General features: G+C 46.0%; 1 protein-coding gene across 2 annotated transcripts in view; it reads left to right on the plus strand.

Annotated features, from left to right (window-relative positions):
- LOC138582800 (pentraxin fusion protein-like) overlaps positions 1-27,871 on the plus strand; it is a 242,263-nt gene that overhangs the window by 19,453 nt on the left and 194,939 nt on the right. Inside the window, exon 2 of one of the 2 annotated variants that reach the window (XM_069654452.1) lies at positions 27,746-27,778. The exons of the other annotated variant lie outside the window; for it this stretch is intronic. Coding sequence (XP_069510553.1) covers positions 27,746-27,778 — 33 coding nt within the window. The remainder of the gene's footprint in view (positions 1-27,745; positions 27,779-27,871) is intronic. 2 annotated transcript variants of the gene reach the window in all.

Genomic DNA, 27,871 nt, shown 5'->3' on the forward strand with positions numbered 1-27,871 from the left:
TGTGGTGAGGCTGCAGAAGCCAATAAGCAAACAGCTTATTTGGCTTCTGCAGCCTGAACACTGTCAAACCTTCTATGATTGGCTGTCATCTCCCCAACAGGGAGAAGGCAGCAAATCATAGAAAGTGGACTTCGGCTTCGAGTCACTACGCAGAAACTATTCTGCCGAAGCCGGATAGCTGTATTTCAGCAAAACTTCGGCAGAATAGTGACTCAAAGCCGAAGTTCGGTACACCCCTAGCTTAAATGTGTTTCACAGTTCATCGAATTTTGGGGGCAGGGGAAGGGCAGATAAGTGGTTGGGGGGTTGTGTATAGTTATAAATAGGTGCAGTAGGGGGGATTGGGCCCCGCCACCCCACCAAAATAAAATTCTATGAACTGTCAAATACGTTTAAATTGAAGGCTTTGAAATGCCTGACAATGAAATGACATAGAACCCTTTATTTTACTTGAACATCTGGGGGACTGGGAGAATGCCTGGGCTAAGTCCTTTCTTTGTTTTTCCTTTGGTAAAGCTTGCTGACTGGCTTTACAATGCAGCCTGTTTTTGCTAGGCAACATAAGTGCTTTTATTTGTTAACCCGATCAGTTCACTTACTGAGCTATCCTCACTCCTCTAGTTTGCGGCACTGGGAGAGCATAGCAGGCATGCCGTATTTGCACCAGAGTTAGGGCCACCTGTTCTCCTCCAGAGACCAGCTGAGCAAACGTTTAGGACTCGTACACTAATGCACCCACATATCAGGAATATCTATTTTGTTGTCAATGACCTGCAAGAACTATTACCCCAATTAATGTCAGCGTCTGAGCAGTTATGTGAAATGCTAGGTAAAGAATCCATTTTAAAACCGCATTCACTAGTGCCCTAAGCTGATCCCCACCAATATAATACTTTAGAGTCTATTGAATGCACAATCCATTCCAAAAAAACGAAGGCAGTCGGAGGGAACTGATAATACAATCAGAACTGGGTGTGTGCTTTGTGCAACACAGAGCACGTTTAATGATATTTTGGCACGGACCGTCTGAAGGTGGACTGGACTGCTATGGCCGCGGCTCCCTCTTGTTAAAGCGCTCCGGTTTACTACGGAGTGCATAGGATCTGGTTTTGCCAGGATTCTTGTTGTTTCTTGAAAAGTCTGAGAAAGATGTAATCAGTTCCACTGTCACTGCTCCTTAGCAAAGTCATAGGGCCTCATTACGACCCAGGCGGTAAGTTACCGCCTGGGTTGTGACTTTACCGCCATGGCGTAAACTACGTTTACGCCATGGTGGTTGGCGGACTTACCGCCCCATTCCGACCTTGGCGGGGCGGTAAGTCCCCAATCCCCATTTACCCTTCCCCATTCCCATTTTTGCCCCATAGGGCATAATGGGAGTGGGGAAGGCGTTAATTACGCCACCGTAAATTACGGTGGCGTAATTAACTCCATGGTCCCTTAGCGCCATGGATTTTAACACCTGCTAAAAGCAGGTGTTAAAAGCGCCATGGCGCTAAGGGACCTCGTAATTGGCGGTAAGGGGTCGGCGCAGCTAACGCTGGCGTTAACCCCTTACCGCCAGGGTCGTAATGAGGCCCATAGAGATTCGATTTATTTTATTTAGGACTCGGGCAAGTCTGGAGAAATCAATCGCGAGATCGTGCGATTGCAGATTAGAAGATGAAGTCTTAAAGCGAGGTGTGATAATGTTCTAGAGTGTGAAGATTGTTTTACCTAAAGCACAAAGTAAACAATAAAAGCATTGTTGTTTACCGGCGCTGTATACGAATAGCTCCTGAAATGCGATTTCACCAAAAATAAAACGTGGATTCCAAACACAGGCGGTATGCCTAGTACACCACTATCTGCAGGAAGCCGGTTGCTTTCCCTCGCGAGCACTGCACACGTATCTTCAATAACACTGGCCCCCATTGTCATCCCTATTCCCATAGCACGTTTATAGGGCAGGTGCAGCTCCGAAATTCACAACCTGTTTCTTGCTCTTCATGTTCGGAGCCATATGTGGGAGCCATGCAGCGGCTGTCGGGAGCAGTAGAAGGTACAGGAGTGCAGCTCCACTCGCAGGCCCAGCCTCCGAGAGATAAAGGAATCCAGTGACTGCCTGCCTGTGTGTTCCCACTGCATGCAGCACAGCACTCTAGCGACGCGCCGCACACCTGTTGAAGGGAAGGCTCAATTCTTATTTAATTACTGTTATTTCATTTGCAACAGTACGAATCGGTAAACTGTTGCAAACGAAGTAATGGTTATTATATAAGAATGCCACTGCTCATAGTATTTTTACTGGCATACCGTGTCATGCCTACTCGAAGGTGGAGGCAGTTAGCATTGCTTGCCCACCAGCTATGCTTGTTACACCACGATTCGTTAAAGAAAATGGCTCCCTTGCAGAAAAAAAGCATCTACTAGAGACCCAATGAAATCACAGTGACGTCACTGGCATACTGCACAATAGAACAACCCAACAAATCAGGCCAGGGACCTTTTCAGAACAAAACTTAACTATATCACTGCTTATTTATTTTTAATAAAAAATACGTTTAAGTATGTAACATAACTTAAAAGTAAATATTTTTAAAAGCATCAATCAAGTCAAACAACTTTAAAATAACATTAACAGATGATGGCTACCATTTTCGAAGGAAAAATCACTGACAAATCCACAACACAGTACAAATTGAGCCAAACAGTTCAAAAGGAGGTGTGGCTGGAATGAAATTGGGTGGGAAAGGGAGGACATTCCTATATATTTCACTTAGCAATGGGCGTGAAATGGGTGGGATACATAGTCAAACTACCATGTACCCATCCTCATATGCCAACCTGCGTTGAAAAGCATTACAAAAAACCTGCATCCAAACGCCCTGTTTCAAGCTCTCATGTTAAAACGCTTACTTTAATGACAATAGTTTTGGATTTATAGGTAGAGCTTTTAGCGCCACCTAATAGCCTAACCTTGAGCTTGAATCTCTAGCAATGGTCATGGCTGTATAGAGAGGAGGCTGATTGTACAGAAATGAATCATAATGTTTAGAAACACACCATGCTGGGGGTGAAAGAATGGGGATGCCAGGTATGAGCTTGCATGATTAGGATGCACCCATAATGTCCTAAGCACCAGGTACTCTTGTCGAGTAATGAAAAAATACGGACATGTAGGCTTTGGCCTTAGGGATAGGTGAACTGTTTTCGCCACAACACAGATGTTCAAACATTCGGCCATAAGCTCAAACCACTTTAGAAAACAAAGCAAACACCGCTAATTTATGCAGCTGAACACATTCAAAGCAACTTTATTTTATACAGTGAAAATTAAGTTGTGTTTTTTTCACAAGAACGCAAGCAGAAAATGGCAAGAAATCTATTTATGATTTTCCTGGGAAAGGAATAATCCAAGTTGGCAATTTTTTGTGCAATCATGAAAAAGTCTAGCACTTTTTTTAAAAAGACCTTGATTTTAGCAATTTTAAATTGTTTTGCCTGAGTGACTCTAAGGACTCCTACAAAAATGGCAAAACCAGATTTACAGTCTTGCCATTATGGTATATTACTGGATTTTGTTGTGATAGCCATTAGATAATGTTACATCCGTGCAGTTACAGTTTTTGCACTTGTGCTATTACAGACAGCAATGAGGAGGTCTCACCTAGAGGGGGTCTCACATTTCAAAACAAGCATTGGTAATGCCAACAGTTTGGGTGTTAGGGAAAATTCTCATAAATGTGCAAATTCCCTTCACCTTAGAGACCCCAGCAACTTTGCTGGATTTTTGAGGACTTGATTTTTTTGCCTGGAAAGAGTAAGAGCCTTTTTTCCCACTCTTTCATGTATTTTGATATGTGTTTTACATTTGTGTTCTTTGATTATGGAGTTTCAGAAAACTCCATAAGCATCATCTTTTCATGGGTGTTACACAGCAACCTCAGTGCAGTGACACAGGGGTGTCTTTTAGACTTTCCACAGGTTTAAATACCTTCTCTGGGATAAACTTCTGTTTCCCAGAGAATGTAAAGTGAAATTGACTTTACTAGTCTTTCCAAATTACTAGACCCAGCGAACACCACCTTACAATGGAGTGCTTGAGGGGTTACATAGTACCCCCTGTGTCTAAATACTCATATAGCAGTCAAATGCTACACTGCCAGCGTGTATAATTGTGCCAATGAGATGCTGGCGTTAATCTTTGCCGTAAAATGGCCACCATTGAGAACGCATCTGCAGCATTTACACTGGTTGCCTAGCAACCAGCACCACATCCGCATATCCTACTGTGCGGACAACCGGAGGCGGAAGCCGGCCCAAGTTGCCTAAGGCCTGTGAGCCAAAGGCCCCTTCCTGTCTGCCCCTCAACCCACTATCCACCAGGGCAGGAGCCCTGCAACACCCTCTCCTGATCGACATTGGGTGCCGGCGTTGCACCATGCTGCAGGAGCAGCTAGGATTCGAGCTTTCACAAGCCCGTTCCACATGCCCTTGATCCCGCCCTGCTTCGAGCTCAAAGGCCTCACCACACTGCCTGCGCCTGCCAGAGGGGCATTGAGGCACCTTGGCCATGCAATCTGGGCCCCACTACCAGCGTGTATAATTGTGCCAACGAGATTCCGGCGTTAATCTTCGCCGTAAGATGGCCGCCATTGAGAACGTGTCTGCAGCGTTTACACTGGTTGCCTAGCAAGCAGCACCACATCCACATATCCTACTGTGCGGAATACCGGAGACGGAAGCTGGCCCAAGTCGCCTAAGGCCCATTAGCCAAAGGCCCTTTCCTGTCTGCCCCTCAGCCCACTATCCACCAGGGCAGGAGCCCTGCAACACCCTCTCCTGATCGTCATAGGGTGCCGGCGTCGCACCATGATGCAGGAGCAGCTAGGATTCAAGCTTTCACAAGCCCATTCCGCTTGACCTTGATCCCGCCCTGCTTCGCGCTCGAAGGCCTCACCACACAACCTGCGCCTGCCAGAGGGGCATCGAGGCACCTTGGCCATGCAATCTGGGCCCCACTGCCAGCGTGTATAATTGTACCAACGAGATTCCGGCGTTAATCTTTGCCGTAAGATGGCCGCCATTGAGAACGCTTCTGCAGCGTTTACACTGGTTGCCTAGCAACCAGCTCCACATCCGCATATCCTACTGTGCGGAAAACCGGAAGCGGAAGCCGGCCCAAGTCGCCTAAGGCCCGTGAGCCAAAGGCCCCTTCCTGTCTGCCCCTGTCCGCACCTGCGCTACGGCGCGAAACGCTGTTCTACAGGTCCTGCACCCAGTTCTCTAACCTCAGCACTATCCCTATTTGTGGAATCTTTCACCCTTCCACACGTCTGCCGACATCTGGATACGAATAAACATTCACAGATGGAGAACTCTACCTGAACTCTGCGATTCCCAATGCCTATAATGCTCATAACCCTGCCAGAAGTTACTGACACTGTCCTCTCTACCTATCACAGATTTTACATCTGAAGGTATGTTAAGCCTTAGTCTGTTGCCAAACTAATTATGCTCAGGGAACGATCCTATGTACTCAATTCATTACTGTCTCACTCTTGTGCATCTGCGCTAGCGCCATGTTATGTTTAGGTTTGTCCAAGCCAGCTCAGATGATCTGTTGCTTTGTCCTTCACTGTATATCACGTCATCTTTTTGCTTTAACATGTTAGTCATCTCAGGCACGCTCAACTGTATCTCATCCACCTACCTATAGGCTGTCTCCTAGTGCCGCCCATGTGCATCCTTAAGTTCTTACGCTAGCACAGCACAACCAATAAGTGGATAGTTACTTATGTCTACCTGCACTTCTGCTATTGATTCTACATGTATCCCTGGCCATTAGGATATTGAGATTGAACCTTACTTTGCTGCATGTTTGACTGTGGTTAGTGTCTCCCTTGCCTAGTGTTACACCCTCTGCTACGTTCTCAATCGTTACACAATTACTGCTCTTCGGCCAGCAAAATTCATTCTGTATGACCCTAGCCTTGTGCCACATTCCACCTGTGGAACTTACCATGCTGTACTCTGTCTAGAGAGTGCCCAATTCTGTATCGGCCCTGTCCCTAGTACCTGTCCCAGCATCAGGCCAACCTCGCTTTTATCTAATACAATTGCCATTACCACCTAGCATGTGTCCCTTGATCACCAGTTTTCTCGCCCGCTTCCTGCTCCTCATAAATACCAGAGTACTGCTTAGTATGGCACCGCACTCACCTATCACGATGTATTCGACTATGCTTAACATTAAGTTATCTAGTAACTCACACCTAGATATAAATGACCCACAGCCATTGCTACAAACTAGCTTCGCTCGCTCTACCACTGATAGGAATTTAGGACTCAGAGCCAGATTAGCTAAAATGTATGAGCCCCTTGCCCGCTCATTGCCTACCATACAGAAACCAAAAACCATGCTGGTCCGACCTAGCTTATCTACAAGAAAATCTAACTCACCCCAGAACTCTAACCCCACACCTCTACTAAGTCCCTCTAATCAGGACACTGCTGAATTAACACAGGACTACTCTCCCATACTACTACTACTAAAACCACAGCGAGCCCCCAAATTAAGGGAGCCCTAATCAACGCCAGATCGTTAGTAGCTCATGCAACCGAAATTGCTGATTTGATCCTCGATCCTTCGACTTCCTTGCTATTACTGAGACCTGGCTGCATCCGGCAGCAGGTCCTATGCTAATGCTTGCAGTCCCAGATAATTACTCCATCCTGAGACAAGATCGACCCAACTCCAGAGGAGGGGGGTGTCGCTATTATCCACAAATGTAGTCTCACCATGAGATTAGCAACAACTATCAACGTCCTCTCTTGCGAAATACTCTCAGTTAAAGCTCCTCTCACCAATGCCCAAACTCTCAACATCCACTTGATCTATCGCCCTCCAGGCCCAATAGGTACTTTTGATGAGGACATTAACACTATTTTATCCAGCAACCTTAAAAGTTCCACTCAAGTACTCACCCTTGGGGACTTTAATATGGGCTACAATGACCCGGAAGACCAAATTGCCAGCACTATAGTCAATACCCTCTCCGAATTAGGTTTTACCCAAAGAAGCATGGAACCCACACATGCTAAAGGCAGAATACTTGATTGGGTGGCCGAATAAAACTGTCTAGCGATCATCACCAACATTTCACAATTAGCCCCGACTGACCACCATCTGGTATCGTTCATGCTCTCTACCATCCGACCCTCAACCCTGCCGATTATCAGGGCCCCCCACACTCACGAGTAGCGAGAAGAGTATTACAGTCGAGAGACTCATCCCGAACCTACTCCCCACACTCAACACACTCCCCGATAATTCGGATCCAGAGACTCTGGTCGAAGAATATAATAAAATCATGGCCACCTCATTGGACCTTATCGCCCCTCTCAAACTCAGACCTAGCAAGCCCAAAATGCATCTAAACAAATGGTATACACCATTCCTCAAATACCTAAGGCAGCAAAAAAGAAACTGCGAGGCCACCTGGAAAAAACTCCCTTCAGCAGCCAATAAACTCAAACTCTCTAAACTAGCTGCCCTCTACAAAAAAGAAATCTACCTGGCTAAACAATCCTCCTTTGACTCCCGCATGTCCCAAGCAAAATCAAATATGAAGGAATTATTCTCCATCCTTAAAGAAGTAGAAAAACCTATACTACCGCCAGATACTTGTACCAAAGATAAAAATTGGTGCTTAGAAATCCAAAACGACTTAGCCAACAAGATTGCTACCTTACAAAACAAAGTCTCCCGTAAAAAAAGCCTCCTTAAACGATCCTCTCCCCTCCAAACAACCTGAGAAGCTTACTCTAAGAGAAATCACTCGTTTCAATTTCTCCAAAGTCACCACACTTGAAGTAGAAAAAATCATCTTGTCACTGAAACCTTCCAATTGTCAGGGAGATCTGTGCCCGGCAAAGCTCATTAAAGATGCTGCCCGCGACCTCTCCCCTTTCATTACGAAACTAATTAATGCCTCCTTCTACACTGGTTCTATCCCCACCAATTTAAAACAATCCTACCCCCACTACTAAAAAAAACCACACTTGACCCAGCCACGCCTACAAATTACAGACCCATAACGACCGTACCATTCCTTCTAAAAATCCTGGACAATGTTGCATATGTACAAATACAGAAGTACCTGGAAGAACATCACCTTTTAGGAGCCACACAATCAGACTTCCATCCTCAACACGGGACTGAAACTGCTCTCATCGACCTGAAAGCACAGATCGATAAGCTCAGAGACAATGGCCAAGCCGCCCTACTCCTCCTCCTTGACCTCTCTGCAGCCTTCGACTTGGTCGACCACTCTGTCCTATGCACACACCTCCATACATCAGCTCACTTCTCTGTTGAGGCCATCACCTGGATTAGATCATTCCTTAACGGCAGAACCATGAAGGTCTTCTCACCCACAGCTGCAGCAGACCCCATACCTATCACTTGTGGTGTGCCACAGGGCTCTTGTGTCTCCCCCACATTGTAGAATATATTTACCAAGCCCTTTTTCAATGATTTGGATCATCTCGGTATCAATCTACACTAACTACGCAGATGATACCCAGATCCTCCTTCCACTTTCTGGAGATTATGAGAAGGATTTGGCCTTGGTGAATAGAGTGTACATCATCATCCAGGCATGGATGGCCACACATGGACTGTGCATGAATGATGATAAAACTGAACTTATCATCCTAGGTACTACCACCAGTTTAAAGAAACTAGGCCCTGCCTACTGCTCTTTCATGATTGATGGCAACAGCATCAAATAGGACAAGAGGTTAAAACGCTAGGCTTTTACTTGGATTCTAACTTCTCTTTCAACAGACAGGTGAACTCGCTGGCATCCTCCACAGCGTACACGTGTAAACTGATCCGTGCAGCCAAACCTTTTCTGTCCGACATTCTAAAGCCACCACTAGCAAACTACAAACTCTTCAGAGCGGCTCTGGGCATCTCCAGAAGAGAGCATATCACATGACATAGCCAACAGAACAATTGGCTTTCCATCAAAGATAAACTTCTCCTAAAAACGGCATCACTCACTCATAAATCCCTTAATAACGCTGCCCTGATCTATTTGATCGACAGATTTCATAGACAGTCCTCCCTGAGACCCACAAGAACAGCCTACATAGACTGCCTTTCTGTACCCAACTTCAAACGTTCTACAATAGGGGGCAACAGCTTCCCAGTGAAAGCAGCTAAACTGTGGAACTCTTTACCGCCAACTCTCAGAATGTACTTGCCCTATCAAAACTTCCGGTCTGAGGTAGTTTTATGGCTGAAAATGTAGGCCTTCAAACACATCCAGGTGCCAAGTCTGTCCTACACTTGCCATTTGCACACACTCTAACCACTTGTGCCTACTTGTATATATGTATATAATCTTGCTATTTACTTTTATTTTGTTTATGTATATATTATGATTGTTGTAACTAAGCTTCGCAAATTCATGTAAATGCTGCGCTCTGATACCTGAGGGTTTGCTCACGCATTTCAAATAATAAAACAAACAAACAAATGCTACCCATTCCTATTGAAAAGGCTGGTGGCAGTGGTTTTAAAATGAACTACCAGGATTTTTCCCGACCAGTAGCTAAAAATCACAGGAGCCATGTTTTTCAAGATGGCGCCTTAAGTCCCTTTGTTTAAACAGGTCCCAGTCTTCTTGTTTCACCATTTCTTTTTGGAAATGTCCTTCTAGTGTTTGTCTCTGCTCGCCAAACCACGTTTGGTCCCATTGTTCATGTGCCTTTGGCAGGCTTCAGGACTGAAGACCGCCACTGGCGTCTGAGTATCTGGGGTGGGCAGGAAGTAAGGGAGGTATCTGAAACTCTCTGTGCTTAGTCTCCTAGGAGACCCAAATGCCCTCTGGCGTGATTGGCAGGATGACTGTCCGGCAGGGACAGCCACCCTGCTGGTTGAGTGACAGCTAGGCTGGAATGAAAGGGAGAAAACTGTTTGAAAGGTGAGTCTCCAGGACTGGAAGGCAGAGTCGACCAATGGAACGAAAGAACCAAAGACAATCTGGAAGAGGACAGCTGCTGCAACTCCTGGACCGTTGGTTTGCCCGGTGAAGCCCTGCTTCAGGTCTGAATTGCCAAACTCCACTCGACAGATAAGCTCCTTCAAGGACGGGTTCTTCCTTTGAGTTGGTGGGACCAATCAACTCATAAGACACCTGGATACCATTCTCAAGGCTGGTTAGGATTAACCAGGGAGAGGGACACCAGTTGTGTTCTTGAATCTACAGCTACTGGAACTGAAGTGACTCCATCCTGTTTGCTTTCTTCAATCATCCCGTGCAATGCAGGAGTTCCCTGATGTCCTCCCACTTGTCCCCATGACTGAGGCTCAGGAACAGCGAGATCTGCAGGACCTGCCAGGAACCACGACTTCAGCAGCATTTGTTTCTTCATACAAAAGGTACTGTGCCAACCCGATTGAGAGAACACCACTCTCGCTGGGAAAGTTCATAAAACTTTCCCAACTTGCAGGCCTAATCAGCTTGTGACCCGACATATGATTCTTTTTCGCCTAAACTACTTCTAAGAACTTTCGCAAGGATTTACCGTTTGATACCAGAACTGGTATTTCCTATCCAGAACACTAGCACATTGACTTTGGCCTGGCCTATTGACTTGAATTGAACTCTTCTGGTGAATTGAAACTATTTGCACTGTCTAAAAAGTATACATGCTCTATTTTACTTACCTTGTGCCTTTTACTCCTTTCTAAGTACCTGAACTGCTATTTGGCTCCTATTTCAGGGGAGCTCAAACTATCTCAAAACCTTAGAATTTTGTATTGAAGTGTATTGGTTTATAATATTAAGTTGCCTTCTGCTAGTGAAATGGCCTGGCCAATTGACTTGAATTGAACTCTTCTGGTGAACTGAAACTAGTTGCACTGTCTAAAAAGTATTTATGCTCTATTTTACTTACCTTGTGCCTTTTACTCCTTTCTAAGTGCCTGGACTGCTATTTGGCTCCTATTTCAGGGGAGCTCAAACTATCTCAAAACCTTAGAATTCTGTATTGAAGTGTATTGGTTTATAATATTAAGTTGCCTTCTGCTAGTGAAATGTTTTCTAAATGATCGTGTAATAAATTACTAAGTGTTTTACCAAGAAACCTTGAGTATAAGTGTTTACTTGAACCACTGTGATTGAAAGTACTCTGTGTAACTACTTGTACTGCTCACGTACACTCTTGAGATAAGCCTGACTGCTCAGCTCGCTACCAAAAACTGTGTGGTACAGACTTATACCAAAGGTTGGTTTGGTTAACACCTGTAGTCCTAATTGTATGTGGTGGTCCCAGAGGGTACTGCCTGCAATTCTGCCTAACACTGGTGGCAAGCACTGAGGAGAAAGTATAGTTGTTTCATTGAGAGTGCTGCACTTACATTTGTTCAAATAACCTTCACAAGGCTAAGCACCACTAGAAAAGCAATTGTTTTAAAATGCCAGATATGGATGACTTCAAACAGGAAGCCCTGATCATTCTAACAGTAGATCAACTGAAAAATATGTGTAAAGTCAGGTCTCTCTCTGTTAAGGGAAAGAAAAATGAATTGATTGAGAAATTGTTGAATCATCAAAGACTAGGAGGTAGAGCTATAACCCCTACCCCCCCAGCAAATGTGGATAATGTTGATGAGGATGATAATGTTTCAGAGTCAGGCTCAGATGCTATTGATGAGTTAGGAGAGTCAGAGGAGCCTCAGGATGTGAGCCCCACTGCACCTCTACTTGTTTAGATCCTAAAGCTACAAACCACAGGGACACTACCAGGTCCAGTACTGAGTCCATAATTTGTCTCTCTGGAAAAAAGTTAGTCTTGAATAAGAGTTCAAATGAATTCAAATGCAAACTGAAAGTAAACATTAAGAACTCAGGCTCAGAGAAATGGAATTGAATCATGAACTTGAAATGAAGAAATTGCCAAACCAGAAGGAGGTCAGCAGAGACCCCCATTTGTCAAAGCATTTGGAAAATGTTATGCTTATGGGTCTACTGACCATGTGAAAGGGGATCCCAGATGCAAGGGTAAACCTTCAGGGGTTCACACTCTCTCCTTAGCCTTCTCCCCATAGGAAGAAGTACATGTGACAAGTAGTAACTTTCAAGTACTGGCTGAAGACCCCATTGGAGTCTCTGCCAGTGTTTCTTTGGTGTCCCTGGGTCTGTGGTAACAGCAGAATTTAGATGTCTATAATTTAATTCCAGATAACACAAAAGAATATTACAAGGACAGTGTACTTGTAAATGGTGAGGAGACCCCCACCATTACAACTCCTTGTATGCTACCTTTGGCATTAGTACTACTGGACTAGACCATGGGCTAGTAGAGGGTTATGTTACCCCGAGATCAAGCATCTTGTTGACCTCTTCCTTTATGTGGGTTCTGACATGATCTGACATCCTGTAACCACTGCTTTTAACAGGTAAACAGTCACCAGTGAGAATATCATGCTGGCCGCAAGGGATCAAGCCTGGTGATAGTGAAAACAAGGAGGCAAACTGATTTAACAGAAACTTGCACTCCTCCTGTTGTCCCAGTGTCAGATTAGAAGAGAGATTAACTTCGTCTATTTTCTCATCTAAAGGTTGTCCCCTGAGGAGATCAGGTAGAGGTTCACTCTCTTCCTCCTCTTTAGCTGAAGCTAGAAGGAAAGCTCCCACTTCTGGTCTGGTGACATAAGCTTTTAGACGGTTGGTGTGAAAGACCCTGGGGGCTTCCTTAGGATTGCCTAAATCCACCAGATAGTTGACCTCTCCAGGTTTTCCCACTATCTTGATGGGTCCTATCCATTTATCCTGTAAGGCTCTCTGCCTTGTAGGAACCATAACTAAAACGTGCTGGTCTTTACTAGTCTTTCCAAATTACTAGACCCAGCACTCACCATTTTACAATGGAGTGCTGGAGGGGTTACATAGTATCCCCTGTCTCTAAGTACTCATTTAGCAGTCAAATGCTACCCTTTCCTATTGAAAAGTCTGGTGGCAGTTGTTTTACAATGAACTATCATGATTTTTCCCAACCGCGAACACCGGTAGCTAAAAATCACGGGAGCCATGTTTTTCAAGATGGCACCTTAAGACCCTTTGTTTAAACAGGTCCCAGTCTTCTTTTCTCGCTGTTTCTTTTCGGAAAGGTCCTTCTAGTGTTTGGCTCTGCGCGCCACAACCAGGTTTGGTCCCTTTGTTTGTGTGCCTTTGGTGGGCTTCAGGACTGAAGAGCGCCTCTGGCGTCTAGTGACTGGGGTGGGCAGGAAGTGAGGGATGTGCCAGAAACTCCCTGTGCTTTGTCTCCTAGGAGACCCAAATGCACTCTGGCGTGATTGGCTGGCAGACTGTCAGGCAGTTCAGGGCTGAGAGTAAACCTGGCGTGACGTGCTTTATTCATGCTGCGAGACCAGACCACTGCCTACAGCTATGGCGCAGCACAGCCTCACACACTTCAGGGGGGCCCTGCAGTAGAACGCAACTGCAGTGTCGACGAACTGCACTTCACTTTACACACAAAAACTCGAAATCTGAATGGTTTGGATAATCTTTCTTAAAGTAATATCCAGGTGGAACAAGGATAAAGGGGCGTTTCAAAAACTTGCTTTCCAAATGTAAAATCCCATAGGACGGTGTTTGCTCTCAAAAGGAGCAAAAACCACAGCAGCGATTTGCACCAGACCTGCGCAAGCAGTTCTGGACATGGGAAAAAAATATTTTGGAATTCCATTTGCAGTGGGGAGGGCGGGCGAGAATTGGAGAGATGGGAGCCGGAGTAGATCATGTGAAAAGTGCACACATCACATATTACACCCACCAGACCATCTATAAAATCATTAGAGTAACATTTTGAGCAGAAAGAGCCTCGTTGGCGCTTTATGGTCCCCATCGTGAATAGAGCCTTCAGTTACTTGGTTTTACACAATCAAGACTGAAAGAAACACAGTGAAAGAAAAGGCCTTATGTGCAATCAGGCGTTTTTTAATCATCAGTACACACATCAGGCAGCTTTCTGTACCCCTCCCATTTCTCTACACCTAGTGTTCCCACTCATGCATCCACGGCTGTGTCTGCATCCATATCTGTGATGTGATTAAGTGCAAAACAGGCAGATCACTCCCAAGCTGGGAACATCCTCTCCAAGGCTTGGGGGAGCCAATCTCTGTGATTCTTCTATGGGAGTCTGGGGAGATCATTTCGCCCCCGTTTCCTAATACATAGAAGCACTGTGCAAGAGGAGGCCACATCTTCATGAATGTTAGTCAGGGGCAGCTTCATTCAAGAGTCAACAGACAGCCGGTCTGATAGGAAAATGCGCCCGCACCAGAAATCTAAGAGCCGCCATTATGGTCGGTGGATTTTCGTGGGACCAAAAACGTTTTGAAATGGGACATTTCACAGCACAGAGGGCCTCAATTAGCATAACGTATGGCATGGAGTGGCTTCGGCATGTCTAAATGGAGATCAGATTGACCCTAGGCAAGTCACAGAAGGTTGTAACATACCCTAATTAAACCCCAAAAAGATGTTTTTTTTTTAATGCAGCCATATTCAGTGGCAGAAGTGTACCAAAAAAAGTAGTGGAACTGTGACCCGGGCAGGCAGCAAGGTACAACACATTTTTCAAGGGCTGCAGTTGTGCTGTGTGACAGTCAATTGATTTTAAACAGATTTCAGGTTAGCTGTGACTGCTATTGTGTGGCAACGTGGAGAAAGGTGCTTCAGCTTCACAAAGAACAGTTCCAGAATGGTGAAAATGGTCGCAAAAAGTAGTGAAACTCTTAACCGCCCCCGCTCACTTCGAGCACTGGCAATATGGCCTCCTTCTGTGAACCCTTTGATGAAGTCATATTGAGTCACCATTTTGTAGGCTTCAAAGGGTGTCTGGGGACCAAGGATGCTCGTCTGTTTTGTGAAGAGTGACTTGGAGGTAGTGCATGGAGGATTCCCCCGAGGCCTTCCAGTATATGCAGTCCCTGTGGGATGGCCCTTATGGTTTAGATTGAACACTGGTACCCACCTAAAGGATGGACAGCTAAGACCTTTCCAGGGGCTATCCTTATACAGCACACAAGGGCAGTCTGATGTTCAATGCAGGCTTGTGGGACAAATCCACTTCATCCTGCCGTGAAACTGTTGCAGCCCACTGTTGCGAGATCTGGCACAGGACCACTTCGCCATGCAGCTGATTTCCTGATGCAGCTTTACTTCAAAATGCAGCTGGGTGTTTAAAATCCAGACCAATTACAGCCCAAGAAAAGGGGAAAGCCAGAGAATAACCAATCTCAGCTTTCATTGAAATATTCAACTAACCAGAGGATGTATAAAAAAGTGCACACTCTGCAGTCAGGTTCACAGACCGGGCGACAAACCTATAAACAGAGAGAGGAGAACAAGTGATCCAGGGAAAGAGCCAGGCTTTTGGATAGACTTGATTTTAAGGGATTTTAAAAGCTTTCTGGGGGCTATACGCCAGACACTGGAAGAGACCAGTACCGAGTTGCTGGGAAACAGCTGCACCAATTGAGAGCAACATGAGATGCTCCAAAATGTACCCCAGAAACTGGGGATACTGGGAGAGAGCAATTGGTTGATGGGAAGCAATAGTCCCACTTGAGAGAGCCAGGAGTTTGCTCAGAACTATACACCAGACACTGGGAGAGATCAAGCCAAGAATAGCAGGAGGTTGCCAGGAAGCAAGAGTCTACTTGGGAGAGGAACGTACTATGAAACAGTTGAGTTACTTACGAGAGGAACCAATACATCTACATCCAGAGCTGCAACTCTTTTGGTCTAGTGTATGAACAGCTTCTGTGTGGTGTGATGAATTCTGCGGTGTCCTCACTGAACCCCAGCCTAAGATCTCCTCCCATGTGGCCAAGGGAAGGCAGCCGCTATCTGACCAAAACCCTGAGGGTGCGGTCGTATGAGGGAGGATCACATAGGAGGAGATGGCTGTCAGGGGGAAGTGGTGACTCGTTTGGGAGGGATGCAGTATTCATTCTCTTCTGAAGATGAGTCCTAGAATTCCCAAATACCTAATGGCCGCTGTTATTGCACAAATCCACCCAAAAGAACATGCTCTGGAAAGGTATCTAACCAGAATAAGGAGTGTGCCATGGAGGTTCAGAAATTAAACATAGCATCATCTAATTACCATGATTCTGTCTTACGTAGAGGTCCTAACCCCAATGTTAAAACACAAACCTTTTACAGAACAATCCCTAACTCTGAGAACTCTCAGTTCACTAAACAATCCAAAACAATTGAATATCAAAGGACCACAAACACTACAGACTTCAAGATCCATAATGCCTGTGGTGAGAGTTAGTAAGGACCAAAGGTTCTTTTAACCAGAAGATGTGGTCAAGTTGTAAAGAAAAACACCTGAGTTGGATATTTAAACTCAGAAATGAATTTCAGCTAAGGAGGAGAGACACTGATGGAGTAGCTGAGGCAGAGGCAGTCCTGGGTGCTGGGATTTCAGCAGAAGAAAGAACGCCAGCTGATGCCGACCCCCAGCTTGAAGATGTTTGGCATTGAGATGCAGAGTGAATGTAGCCAGAAGCGGCATCAGGCAGAGAAGCACAACCAAAGAGAAGAGCATCCAGGCCGGCGTGTGGTGCTTCGTGTGCATGTGTGGTGGACCGACTGAGCTGGAAAAGCTCAGAAGAAGAGCCAAGTTGTTCGCTGAAGTTACGTGGGAAATTTCAGCAGAGCATGCAGGATGCAGGAGGTCCACCGCAGCAACATACAGTAAAGCAGAGTTGCCACATAAGACCGGTGGTTTTGCCTGAAACAAGAGGTGACCCTGGGGTTCTCAGAACAGGACATTTAACTAATTTTCAGCACCGAACAAATAAAGTAATACTTTGGCGAAAAGGGGCGCAATTCCCCTTTTATGGGACACCAATTGGGGGAATCCTATAACCCACATTGCCAACAGCCTGTTAAGAAGTAGAAGAGAGGCGAAAAGGCCAAAATTCTCCCTTTATGGGACACCAATTGAAAGAAACCTGTAAACTAGGGGACGCAACCGGAAACTACCGATGTAGTAAATAACCTAGGAATACTAATGACAACGGACTATCCCTGGAACCGCAAGTCAACCCAATCACCAAAAAATGTTTTTTTCTACTCAGACTACTCAGAGGATTACTCTCCTACCTCACTTTCCCTCACATAACACTCACAATCATATCCCTGATACTCAAAAGAATTGACTACACAAACAGCCTCTACCTAGGAAGGCCGGAAAGACTCACCAAGAAACTCCAAAGGGTGCAAAATACAGCAGCCAGGATCCTATTAAGAAGGAACCTAAGATGCAGAAATGACCTACTAATAGAGGCAAAACATTACAAAAAAAGGAAATTCGGCAGAACAGCATTCTCATGTCTAATTGCTAACCCCTGGAACACCATGCCCAAAGAAATTAGAACCACAGAAGAGCACATCATCTTCAGGAAACAGCTCAACACCTGTTTATTCAACAGACAATGACAACCGCAAAGGGACACCTGCAGCAATAACATCTCAGACAAACAACTAGAGAGGAAGCGAGATGGGCCGATGAACCACAACTGAGAACCTGGCTAGATACCATCAAGCGGCAACCAAGGAGTTACACTAGAGACTCCAACAGACTTACTAATCCACTTCCCCTTCCTGCTCCTTCAATATAACCAATGCCACAATACCAGACCTTGGGCTAGCCACACTACACATAAACAAACCAAGAATCAATTCTATGTTCACACCCATCATCTCTGAGTTGCTGAGTGAAACACCACACCAAGTCCATAAAACAATGCAAGTGCACACCAAGACACTAGATAGTCTTACAGCTACGGCCATCTGCCACTCTGTATCCCTTATGGACACTAACCAGTGTGCACAGCCACAATCCACCACAACACACTAACACCAACATAAACCCTATCACACACCCGAGGCACTGAACCTTACCCATACGGTTACAAGGCACTGGTCCTCCCACACCAACTCCCACATGCAAAACAACACTCACAGACACCAGTTCCTCCTGGTTCTCAAGTTCCTATCCTCTCATCTTATCCTCCCTAACCTCCCCACCCCGCTCTCTTGCAGAGCCATGCGAGCGCCTGGCGACTGCCCCTGAGTGGTAGCGATGTGCACAGTCTAAATAAACATAACATATAGTACTTTGATGAAGTTGCACATAAGTTGACATGGGCACTATGAATATGTTTTATGAGGCAACCCCTTGTTTGCCAAAACACATGCATGGATCACTCTTGTACAGACACACACACACAAACATACACAGTCAGTCACACAGACTTAAACATATGCACGCATGCACAGACTGACTTGCCCACATGCACACACAGACATTCAAAATCTTGCACAGACATATTGCAATATTTTTAAACATGCATGCATGCAAACTCTTTATTTTGTTTTAACTTACCTTGCTACTGCTTCGATCTTCTCTTGGTCTGGCAGGGCAATGACAGAGTTCTGGAACAAGTTAGGCATCAAGTCTAGCAGTATTAGGTGATGCGTGAATGTGGTAGAGCTGGCGCTGTGTGGCACGCCTGCCAGCACGTCTTTTTTATTTAAGGTGGTGCTTTGCTGCTGTGGCAGGCTTGCGGGAGGTAGGCAGGTGCACTGAGTGTGGATGAGAGGCCAAAGCTACCACCCACCTCATTGGAACCCCTATAGAGTGCTAAGCTTGAAGGATTATTGGTGAAATCTGTTTTAACTAGTGTGGTGACACATGGAGGTTGGAAGTTGCATGAAGCCACTAGCAAATGTGTTTCCACATGGCCATTACCCACAATGCTGAGCCCCAATGTCTCTGACCCCTCTTGGCTGTCTTCTTGAAGAACAGCCACCCACTTCCTCTCTGTCTTGAGCTGGATCTCCTCAAATTCCGAAAGCTCCTCAAGACTTTTCACCTCCTCCTTCCCCCTCTCCCTCCCTTGCTAAACACCACAGTTGCTTATATTGGTGACAAGGGCCTTCATGTATCCTTCTGAGTCCTGATAAAATCGCCTCCAGCTTCAACCTACTCCCAGCACTTGCCTTTGGGCGCCCACTTATGTTTGCCAGTTGACCACTCTCCCCTAGTGATCTCTTCCAGGCACTTAACAGCTGCTTGCAACTTACCCCCTAGCACTCCCTTAGTGGAACACCTAGCACTTACCCACCTCCCTCATCCCTTTTCCCTCTCTGCACTTGCACGTTCTGAATGCTCACAAGGCCAAGTAGGACCACCCCTTTCTTTCTCTTCATTGTTAGTATATTTGCATTTCGCTCTCATGCTCCCTCTCTGCTACCCTGTGGGCGCTTTGAAGCACAATTTACTTGATGTATAAGCGCCTTACAAATGCACAATAAATAAATAAATAAAGGTGCACACCACAATGAAAACCTAGCACCTGGAAAATCATTCTCACTGTCAGTTCAAAGTTCTGATACACCAAGGATTATATGGGTTGTGTGATGGTAGGGAATATCTTCTGTCCCTGTTACAATTTCATCAGGCTCTTGTCACAAAGAAATTGGGGAAACACCACCAAACACAGTAGGAAGCTCTAAATAACAAGGTCTTAATTCAGCGTTTACAGGAAGGGTAAGTGGTAAGTAAATAAAAATGGCGGCTTTAAACAAGCCAAGAGGAATAAACTAAAACAACCACAGGGATTCCTATCAATGTCTCTTTTCCCCTTCCCTCAGTGTGTCTCCAGCTGACTTGGCTATAACCTCTTCATGAGTTAGTAAGTCTTTTGGTTAGGAAGATATTTAACCACAAAGTCTTTTCCAGGATTCCACTCCTGGAACAATCATTTTGTATTTGACAAATTTGTGAAGTCCTGTCTGGGATGGCATCATGGTTCTTTGGGTTGGCAAGGATAGGCTCTCTGTTCAGCAGTCCCTATGAATTGTAACTTTACAGGCAAACAATGCACAGCAACAGGCAATGTGGGGTTCCCAGTCTAGGTGAGATCCCTCTACACCTTTCCCTCAACTTTTGCGCGGCTCCCACCTCCCTACCCAGTCTTCCTACTCCCACAGGTTATAATTCCATACCAGTTCGCGAGAGCCACTGTTCCTCTATTGTCTGGTATATCCATGGTCTAGGGAGGGACTGAAGGCCATGGCCTTATCTCTCTGACTCCCTCAGGAACTTCCTAAGTGACCTAGAGGGGTAGTATTTGTCCTGATGCCCTCAACCTCGAAATGGCCATCTCTCATCTGTCTTCCTCACTCTTCACTCCTTACACCAGTCTCCTCTCCTTTACGCCTCTACCCCTCTCTCTCTTTCTCTCTACACGCTGTCCACTGGTCTTAGCACTCTCTTCCCCTTCTCCTGTCTCCACTTACCAGTCCTCTCCTGATTGCTCCCCTCTCATTACACTCTGTCGTGAGTTCTTACCTCCTGGCTCTCCTTTCTACACCCTCCAACTCCCCGACGATGTTTGTCACTTCTCTCCAAACCCCCCTTCTCCCAACACTACCTTGCTTCTACTCTCCTTTACATGCCTGCCCCTCACTTCCCTTTCTTTCTCTCTCACATCCTCTCTATCTATAACACACATATTCTCAACTGCACCTCCCATACCTTAACTTCACTCTCTCCAAATACTCCAAAAGTCTCTTCCAAGTCATTTTCCACCTCCTCCACCTCCTCTCTAGTCACCTAAACACCTCTCACTATAAACTGATTCTGCTGGCTTTTTATAGACCTCCCCTTCCTACCTAGAAGCCCCACTTGGCTTCCATTTCTTTGTAGTCAGTTGCAGCCCTGGGCCAATCTCTATCCGAGCCATCCCCTTCAGGGCAAGGATTTCCCCTGAAAGCATCAATTAGGCCCTCTAGCCAATCCACCTTTTAGCCACTATCTTTGCTGTGTGGTCTAGGCGGTTACTGTGCGTGTTTGTTCTCTGGCTCTCCGCTTCACTTGGTACATCAGAGATCCAACACGGCCTGGGGAGAGTTCCTAGGTTTCCTTTGTCTTCGGGATGTCTCTTACTAGTCTCTCCTTCGCTGTGGTTTGTTTTGTGAAATATTTTCCTTTGGTAACCAGTCCCTTCCTCCTGTTCCAGGCTAGGTCTTGTCTGTTGGGCTCAGGTGCATAGTGTTACTTGCAGTTTTTAATGAGAACCACCTGGAAGAGAAGAGAAACAGACCTGGCCTAGGATAGAGGCCCCTGGGTAGCGTGTCAGAGGGGGAGCATCAATATGCACCCCTGGATCGAGGCATACTGGCAAGCTGGGGACAGATGTGCCCCTCACCTCCTCCTCCCCTTGAGAGTGTCATGCCCACAACCCTGTCACAGTACAAATGGTCTCTTTCCCAGTCTCTTGCTGGAGCACTCGCATGCATGGGTACAAAGCCACTCTGTGGAGGAAAGCCACAGTGATAAGATGGCCTCTGCCAGAACAACTCTGTTTGGATAACTCACTGAAGTTTTGTAGGTAATATTGCAGAAATGTCAGACTCTCTGTCAGCAGCTTCCACAGAGTTACTGGGCAAAGGCGGGAGGGCTTTGAGGTGTGAGATGTTTTTGTTTTTTATTTTAGCTCCCCTCCCTGTTTTTGGGTACAGAGTCTATAACCTCACAAGATCATCTTACTTCCCTACGTTCTGCCACTTGACATGCCTGGCAGCCCATTTGTCTAGAGGGATTCCCCATGTATGATCCCTGACATATGCTCCCGCACTGAATGATACATTGTATAATACTGTTATGTAACTGTACCAACCAAAGCTAACGTTATATACTTTTTGGGGCGCTTATTGTAACCCTCAAGCAAGCCTTCTTAATTATCCTTGACAGCGCCTCTATGCACGTGGGCTGCAGCGCGCTCTACAAATGCAAAATAAATAAATAAATAAATAACTAATCCTTGGTGCCATCTCCACTAAATTACCGGACGTTCCACCAAATGGTCATTCATTCTTCCACTCCTCCTAGACAACCGGTACATATGAGTTGCCTTACATTCTGATGATCAATGCCTCCACACTTGTACTTCCCTCTTCTTTCCTTTCCCCAGATGTTTTATCGAACTCCCCTTCTCCAACCCTTCACCTACAACAACCTATTCTCCTCTTTCCCCTCCTTCCTGTTGGCTAGGACCTACAAACTCTTCTTCTTTCGCCTCACCCTCCATAATGTTCAACTCCTCAACTTCTTCTGGTCTCTGCCTGGATCCACACTACCTCGAAACCTGTTTCTCTCCCCTCCTTAATGTTCACCACCTCGAGCTTTTGTTCTCTCCCCTCCTCCTTCTACAACATGCTCTGCACCTCCACCTTCATCTGTACCTTCCCTTCTCTCTACTCTTTCACCAGTTTGTGCACCTTCCCCTGCTCTTGCTCCTTCCGCTATCTATGCACCTCCACTGGCTACTGCACCTTCACCTTTCTCTTCTCCTCCTCTTCCACCTGCACCTTCAGCTCCTTCTCTGCTACCCACTCTTTGCTGCTCGCTGCTCCACTTCTCCAACTCCCCACACCTAGTGTGGTGCATCGGACGAAGGAGTCGGACACATAGTGGACATTCTAATGTTCTTTTATTTAAATAGTAAGGTTAAACGCTACAGGGGGATTCCTTACCTAACTAAATAAAACTAAAGGTGCTTGTCTGTTGTCATTAAGCCCAAACTCAAACTGGCTGCAGTCCAAACCTAAATCGATCTGACCCTACCACTAACAGGAACAACTAAAGTTGTCAAAAGAACATTTTTCTCCTACGGCTGTCTCCCCTTGCCCATTTGCTTTAGGCTTTGTCTCAGAGTTTTCTTGTTCTACAGCAATCTTTAATATGTAAATGTCTCTCTTTCAGAAAACCCATTTCTTATGATCATTTCTTCTGATTCATTTCTCAGGTTTTATTCACAAGCTCTTGTAGCTCCTCCCAACTGTTCAAAGATGTTGCCTTCAGGACAATATGACTCTTATTGTTGTTCTATTTGAGATCTTCTCTTAGGCACCTTGCTTTTATTTTATGTGGTTCCCTTGTTTCATTAGGGTTGAGAGTTCCCCACTCTTGGTGTCTTTTAAATCACTCTTTTTCTCCTTGTTTGGTTTACTCTGCGCTTTTAGCTCATAACCATTTTGACAGTTTCTTATTAAGTGGTCTCCCCACTCTTCATTAATTATCTCTCAGGGAATGATCTCTTGTGGCTTTCTCTCTCTAGGCCAGGATATTTGTTTCCACTCTATTAATGGTTCACAATCATTTTTACTCTTCAGGGTTTCGGATAGTTCCTCAGATGTCGAATCATACTGGTTCAATTTCTCGTTATGGCCATAGTCACAGTCATAGTCCCTTCTCTTTATTCCATCTTGCCCACGTGGCTTCCCGCTTCTGCAGTTCAACCCTGTATCTTCGTTTGTTGTGAGTGACCACACGAGGCTCAGCATTCACTCCGGTACGTTGGTTTGCTTTCTCACTTCTTCCTTTCGGGCTTCACGCGCTTACCGGTCTTGGCATCTCTGCAGCTGACCGCGTTCAGAGAATGACAGCGGATGGGATCTGTTAATACTCCCTGTCTTCCAAGTTTTGTAGTTGTTAGACGGGCGCCTGGCCCACCACAGTACTTCCATGGTCATGCTACCACATCGGACGGTTCCTCGAACTCCATCCTGATAACGGCTTCACTGCTGTCTGTTTCCCCAGGCATCCGGTGACTGTACTTTGGCTTCTCAGCTTCTCTCACTTTCGCAGGTACTGCAGTTCAACTCTGGTCCGCTTCTCCAGAGCGTGCTGACGTCAGGGGTCTCCCTTGCGCACTGTTCTCTCTTCTCCCTTCGGGTCTACTCGTCCCACTTCATACAAATTTCTTCTTAAAGGGTTATTCCCTTTTCCTTCAGACAGTGGGCTGGATTCAACATTGCCTGCAGCCCAAGAGAAGGAGGACACAGTGTTTTTGATGGAAGGCATTCCCAGGTACACAGATAAAGTGCCCTGAATAGGGAGTTCCCTTTGGGAATGGGAGCCCTCGTCCCCTAAGGGGGAGTCACTCTCTGTGAGGGACCACTTGCCCAGACCTGTAGGGAGGGTGTTGTGGAGTGGGCTCACCTCCTAGCCTCAAAGTGAGTGGCTCCCCTTGGGGAGCAGGGACGAATACGCCTGATTCATCACTCTAGTCTTCCTCTTCCCTTATTTATATTGCCCTTTATCCCTTCCCCTTGGGTCCGGTTATAGTAAATGTACAGCATTGAGGGAGCATGATGAACTTCTATGGGGGTTGACGGGTGTAGGATTGAGTGTTCCCACTCTGACAGCTTCTGTATCTCCGTGAATGTGTATATGTGCAGGGATGGCCAGATTGGAGAGCAGAACCTGCAGCGTTTCACTCTGCTCAGACAGCAATAGCAAACTATGTGAGCATTGTTGGCAATACAGTGTTTAAACAAAAATATATCGCGTTTGTAGGATGTTGGTGATGCTGTGGGGCCACCTTGCAAGGGCAGGCAGGACCAGCCTGTATATCTTGCAAGGTCACCCTTAAATGGGATGCAGAACCAATGTGATGATCCCCTGCCGGCCCATCTCTCTGGGTTAGGAGACCAAGGGATCCTCCCAGACTGCCTTTGGCTCGCATAGCACATCGAACGTGGTGTAGACAAGCCCCCTGAGTCACTCTCATGCCTGCAGTTTTGGGCAGACACTGTTACAACCTCATGTGCTTGCTTTGCCCATTCTGTTATAGCAGGAAGAGGCAGAGACTCCTGCTCCTCCTCCACATGAGCCACCACCTAGTTCAGCAACACAACATGCTCCCACACCTGAGCCTGCTTTTTGGGATCCCCCACCACCTCATCGGCACCCATCTTATACAGACCCTCACTGTGATGGGCTTCAGGGTCCCTACAGCCATTGACGCCTCCCCCTAATCCATGAGGGAATGCCACAAGGTTCTGATCAGACATTTTCATCAATTCCTCATACTCCTCGGGCATGCCTCCCTCCACTGGCCCGGCCTTCTCCTCTTCAAAGTTCTCCTACACTGCCTCTACTTTCTTCTCTGGCAACACCTCGTTCACCTACTGTTCCTCCTCTTCATGCATGAGCCCCTCCCCCGATGACCTTGAGTTCCCATTTTGAGGTATGCCCAGCACCAATGGCTTTGCATCCTGTGCTACCCACTGTAGATGCTGCGGCGGCAAACCTGCCCCCACAATGACAGCAGGCGCGGCACCTTTGCCCGTGACATGCATCGGCCTGAGGCGAGACGTGCACCACCTCTGTTTCTTCCCATATCACGTCTTATTGTCTGCCCAAAAGGCAACAGTGCTTCTCTTTGCCCCGCAGATATAACAGTTTCCCCAAGGCAAATGCAAACAACACAAGCACAGCTACTACAAAAACAGTGCATAGAAAAATACTTCAAGGGAACCTCTTTACGCTGTTGTTGTTAGGATTAACTAAGAGAATGGAACAGGTGAAAGGGCAGGAAATCTTTATTTGCTTTTTTGTATAGAAACAACACATTCTAACATGGTAACAAATACAAAGTGCTAGAAATGCACAGCAAAGACAAAGGGGTTCCAAAATGAGACAAAGGAGTAAGAGAAAAACACTCATGAATACAAAAGCTCTCCCAAAATTCCTTCTAATTCTTCCAAACAATTCTCAGCACTCCTCCCTCCAATTATGAGCTCACTCTGTTAACCTTCCTTCCAACAGCCGGGCAAAATTATCAAAGGAAACAGGATATGAGCCAGGCTTTTTTTAAACCCTTGAATCTCCAATAGGAGATTCAAGGCTACCACCCGGCTGCGTAAAACCCATTCCATCTAGTTGAATCTCCAAATTGGGTATTCAAATCAATGACATGAGATTTGAGTGAGAGTTTGAGAACTCATGCCACCCGTTAGAGCTCTACACGAGCTGCATGGAAAAAGATTTAAAGTGGTCTGCGAGCCTGTTTTTGGGGCGTGCCAACATGCCTGGAATATGCCATCTGGGTTATGATAGGTCTCACAGATGGTCTTAAGACAAACGGATTTTCAGGGGTGACAGTACAGGATTATGCCAGTATGCTGAGCAATAACTAACTATCTAGCAGGTAGGGGTTGCTGTTGATGTCCTTGGAAATGTCCCCAAACGTGTTCATGGCATCCACTCAAATGAGCTTGCAGACATGAGCTACCCAAGTTGCTCTTAGACTTCCCTTGGCACACACTTGACTTGCACAGAACGTTTGTATTTTGCATTTATTTAAGAAGAGGATGTCATTTCCAATAGAAATTACTTTCAAATAAGGTAATAACAGTGCGCCTATGATGCCCCAGGTCAAGGGGACTTTCCATAAAAGCATTGTTGGAGTCACTGATGTATACCTGGTGGTTACAGGGTAAGTATAGGGACGTAAACCAGGGATAGGGACTGGAGAGCATTCACTAATTATATAGAGTAGTCCTGAGGGCATACTGCAGGGGAGGTGGGTTAGACAGTTAATTTGGATGGAGGGGGCTTAACAGGGCTTCTTCCATTGCTAGCAGGTGGGGTTTGATCCTTGTTTTGAAGATTTCTACCGTAGAGACAGCCGTGATGACCACAGGGAAAGCGTTTGAGTTTGAGTGGGCAAGTAAGGAACAGGAGCGAAAGTAGGAGGAGGAGCTAAGTTGTCAGGGACTGTGAAGCGACAAGGAGTGGAGAGTTTGATGGGGAGAGTCCAGTGAGATACATTAAGTGAGGTAATGGAGTGGCAAGTCCATGAATGAATTTATAGACGAGTAGCAGCAGTTTAAAGAAAGAGCGATTTTGCTAGAAGAGCCAGCCAGAGTGGCGATGGCAGGTAGACGTTAGGGAGGATCTGGGTAGGTTGAAAGGGCACAGAAAAGTTGAGGACTTTGTTGGGGGGAGCAAAATAGTAGACGGGTAGACCAAGAAGTAGGCTCATTCAGTAGTCAGGTTTGCTGAGCACAAGAGTAGAGAAGAGTTTTAGTATTTAGGTGGTTGAGTCTGGCTGCGGTGGCAGTGACCATGACGAACTAGTAGAGTTTCAGGTCACTGACACGGTTGTGAGCTATGGGTGAGGAAGTCAGGGGGATGAGATGGGAGATGGGAGAGTGGGCTTGGTGTTGGAGGGAGGGAGAAATATGACTTCGGCCAGATGGCGATTAGATTAGACAGTTGGTTATGTGTTTGGATATTGCCGGGGTGAGGGTGGAGAAGGAGAAGAATATCTTAGAATCATCAGCAAAGAGGTGATAGTGAAAGCCAAAGGAGAAACGAGTTTGCTGATGGAGGGGATATATCGGGTGAAGAGGAGTGGGCCTAAGACTGATCTTGAGGAGCACCCCTTGGAAGGGGCGTTGTGGAGGAGGTGCTGGTGTCCCATGAGGTGGTATAGGTGTGCTTCACAGGGTAAGACTGGTAAAACAGATCTACAAGTTTGCAGTCACAGGAGCTAGAAGGGCCAATCAAGGAGCTGAATGCTTCTAACATGGCCTGTCAAGAACAACAGCCAGGCAAAATGGTTGTCCAAATGCCCAGATCTGGAGGGGAAATCGCCAAAAGGATAAAGACAAATCAGTGACAATGCAGAGCAGAACGCCCACTGTGTCATTAGGTGCATTTCAGGCATCACTCGGAGTGGGTGAGTGAGTGTGTCATTAGATCTTGAGGAATGGATGGGATGTATTTGAAGGGGTCCAAGTGGTCTTAGTGTTAGAGGCAGTTCCTCGTCCTGATCATTTGTACTTTCTCTTTTTTGCAGCACCACTTTCTTATTGGGATTACTTCAACGTCTGTGAGTATGTCAAGACCAAGCACCACGTACAGTATAAAATGGAACACAGAGTTACACAAAGCCATTGACTGAACAAGGCATAGCAATTAAAAT

The sequence above is a fragment of the Ambystoma mexicanum genome, chromosome 3q (genome assembly GCF_040938575.1).
Source record: "Ambystoma mexicanum isolate Mex_15411 chromosome 3q, UKY_AmexF1_1, whole genome shotgun sequence".
NCBI classification, from domain to species: domain Eukaryota; kingdom Metazoa; phylum Chordata; class Amphibia; order Caudata; family Ambystomatidae; genus Ambystoma; species Ambystoma mexicanum.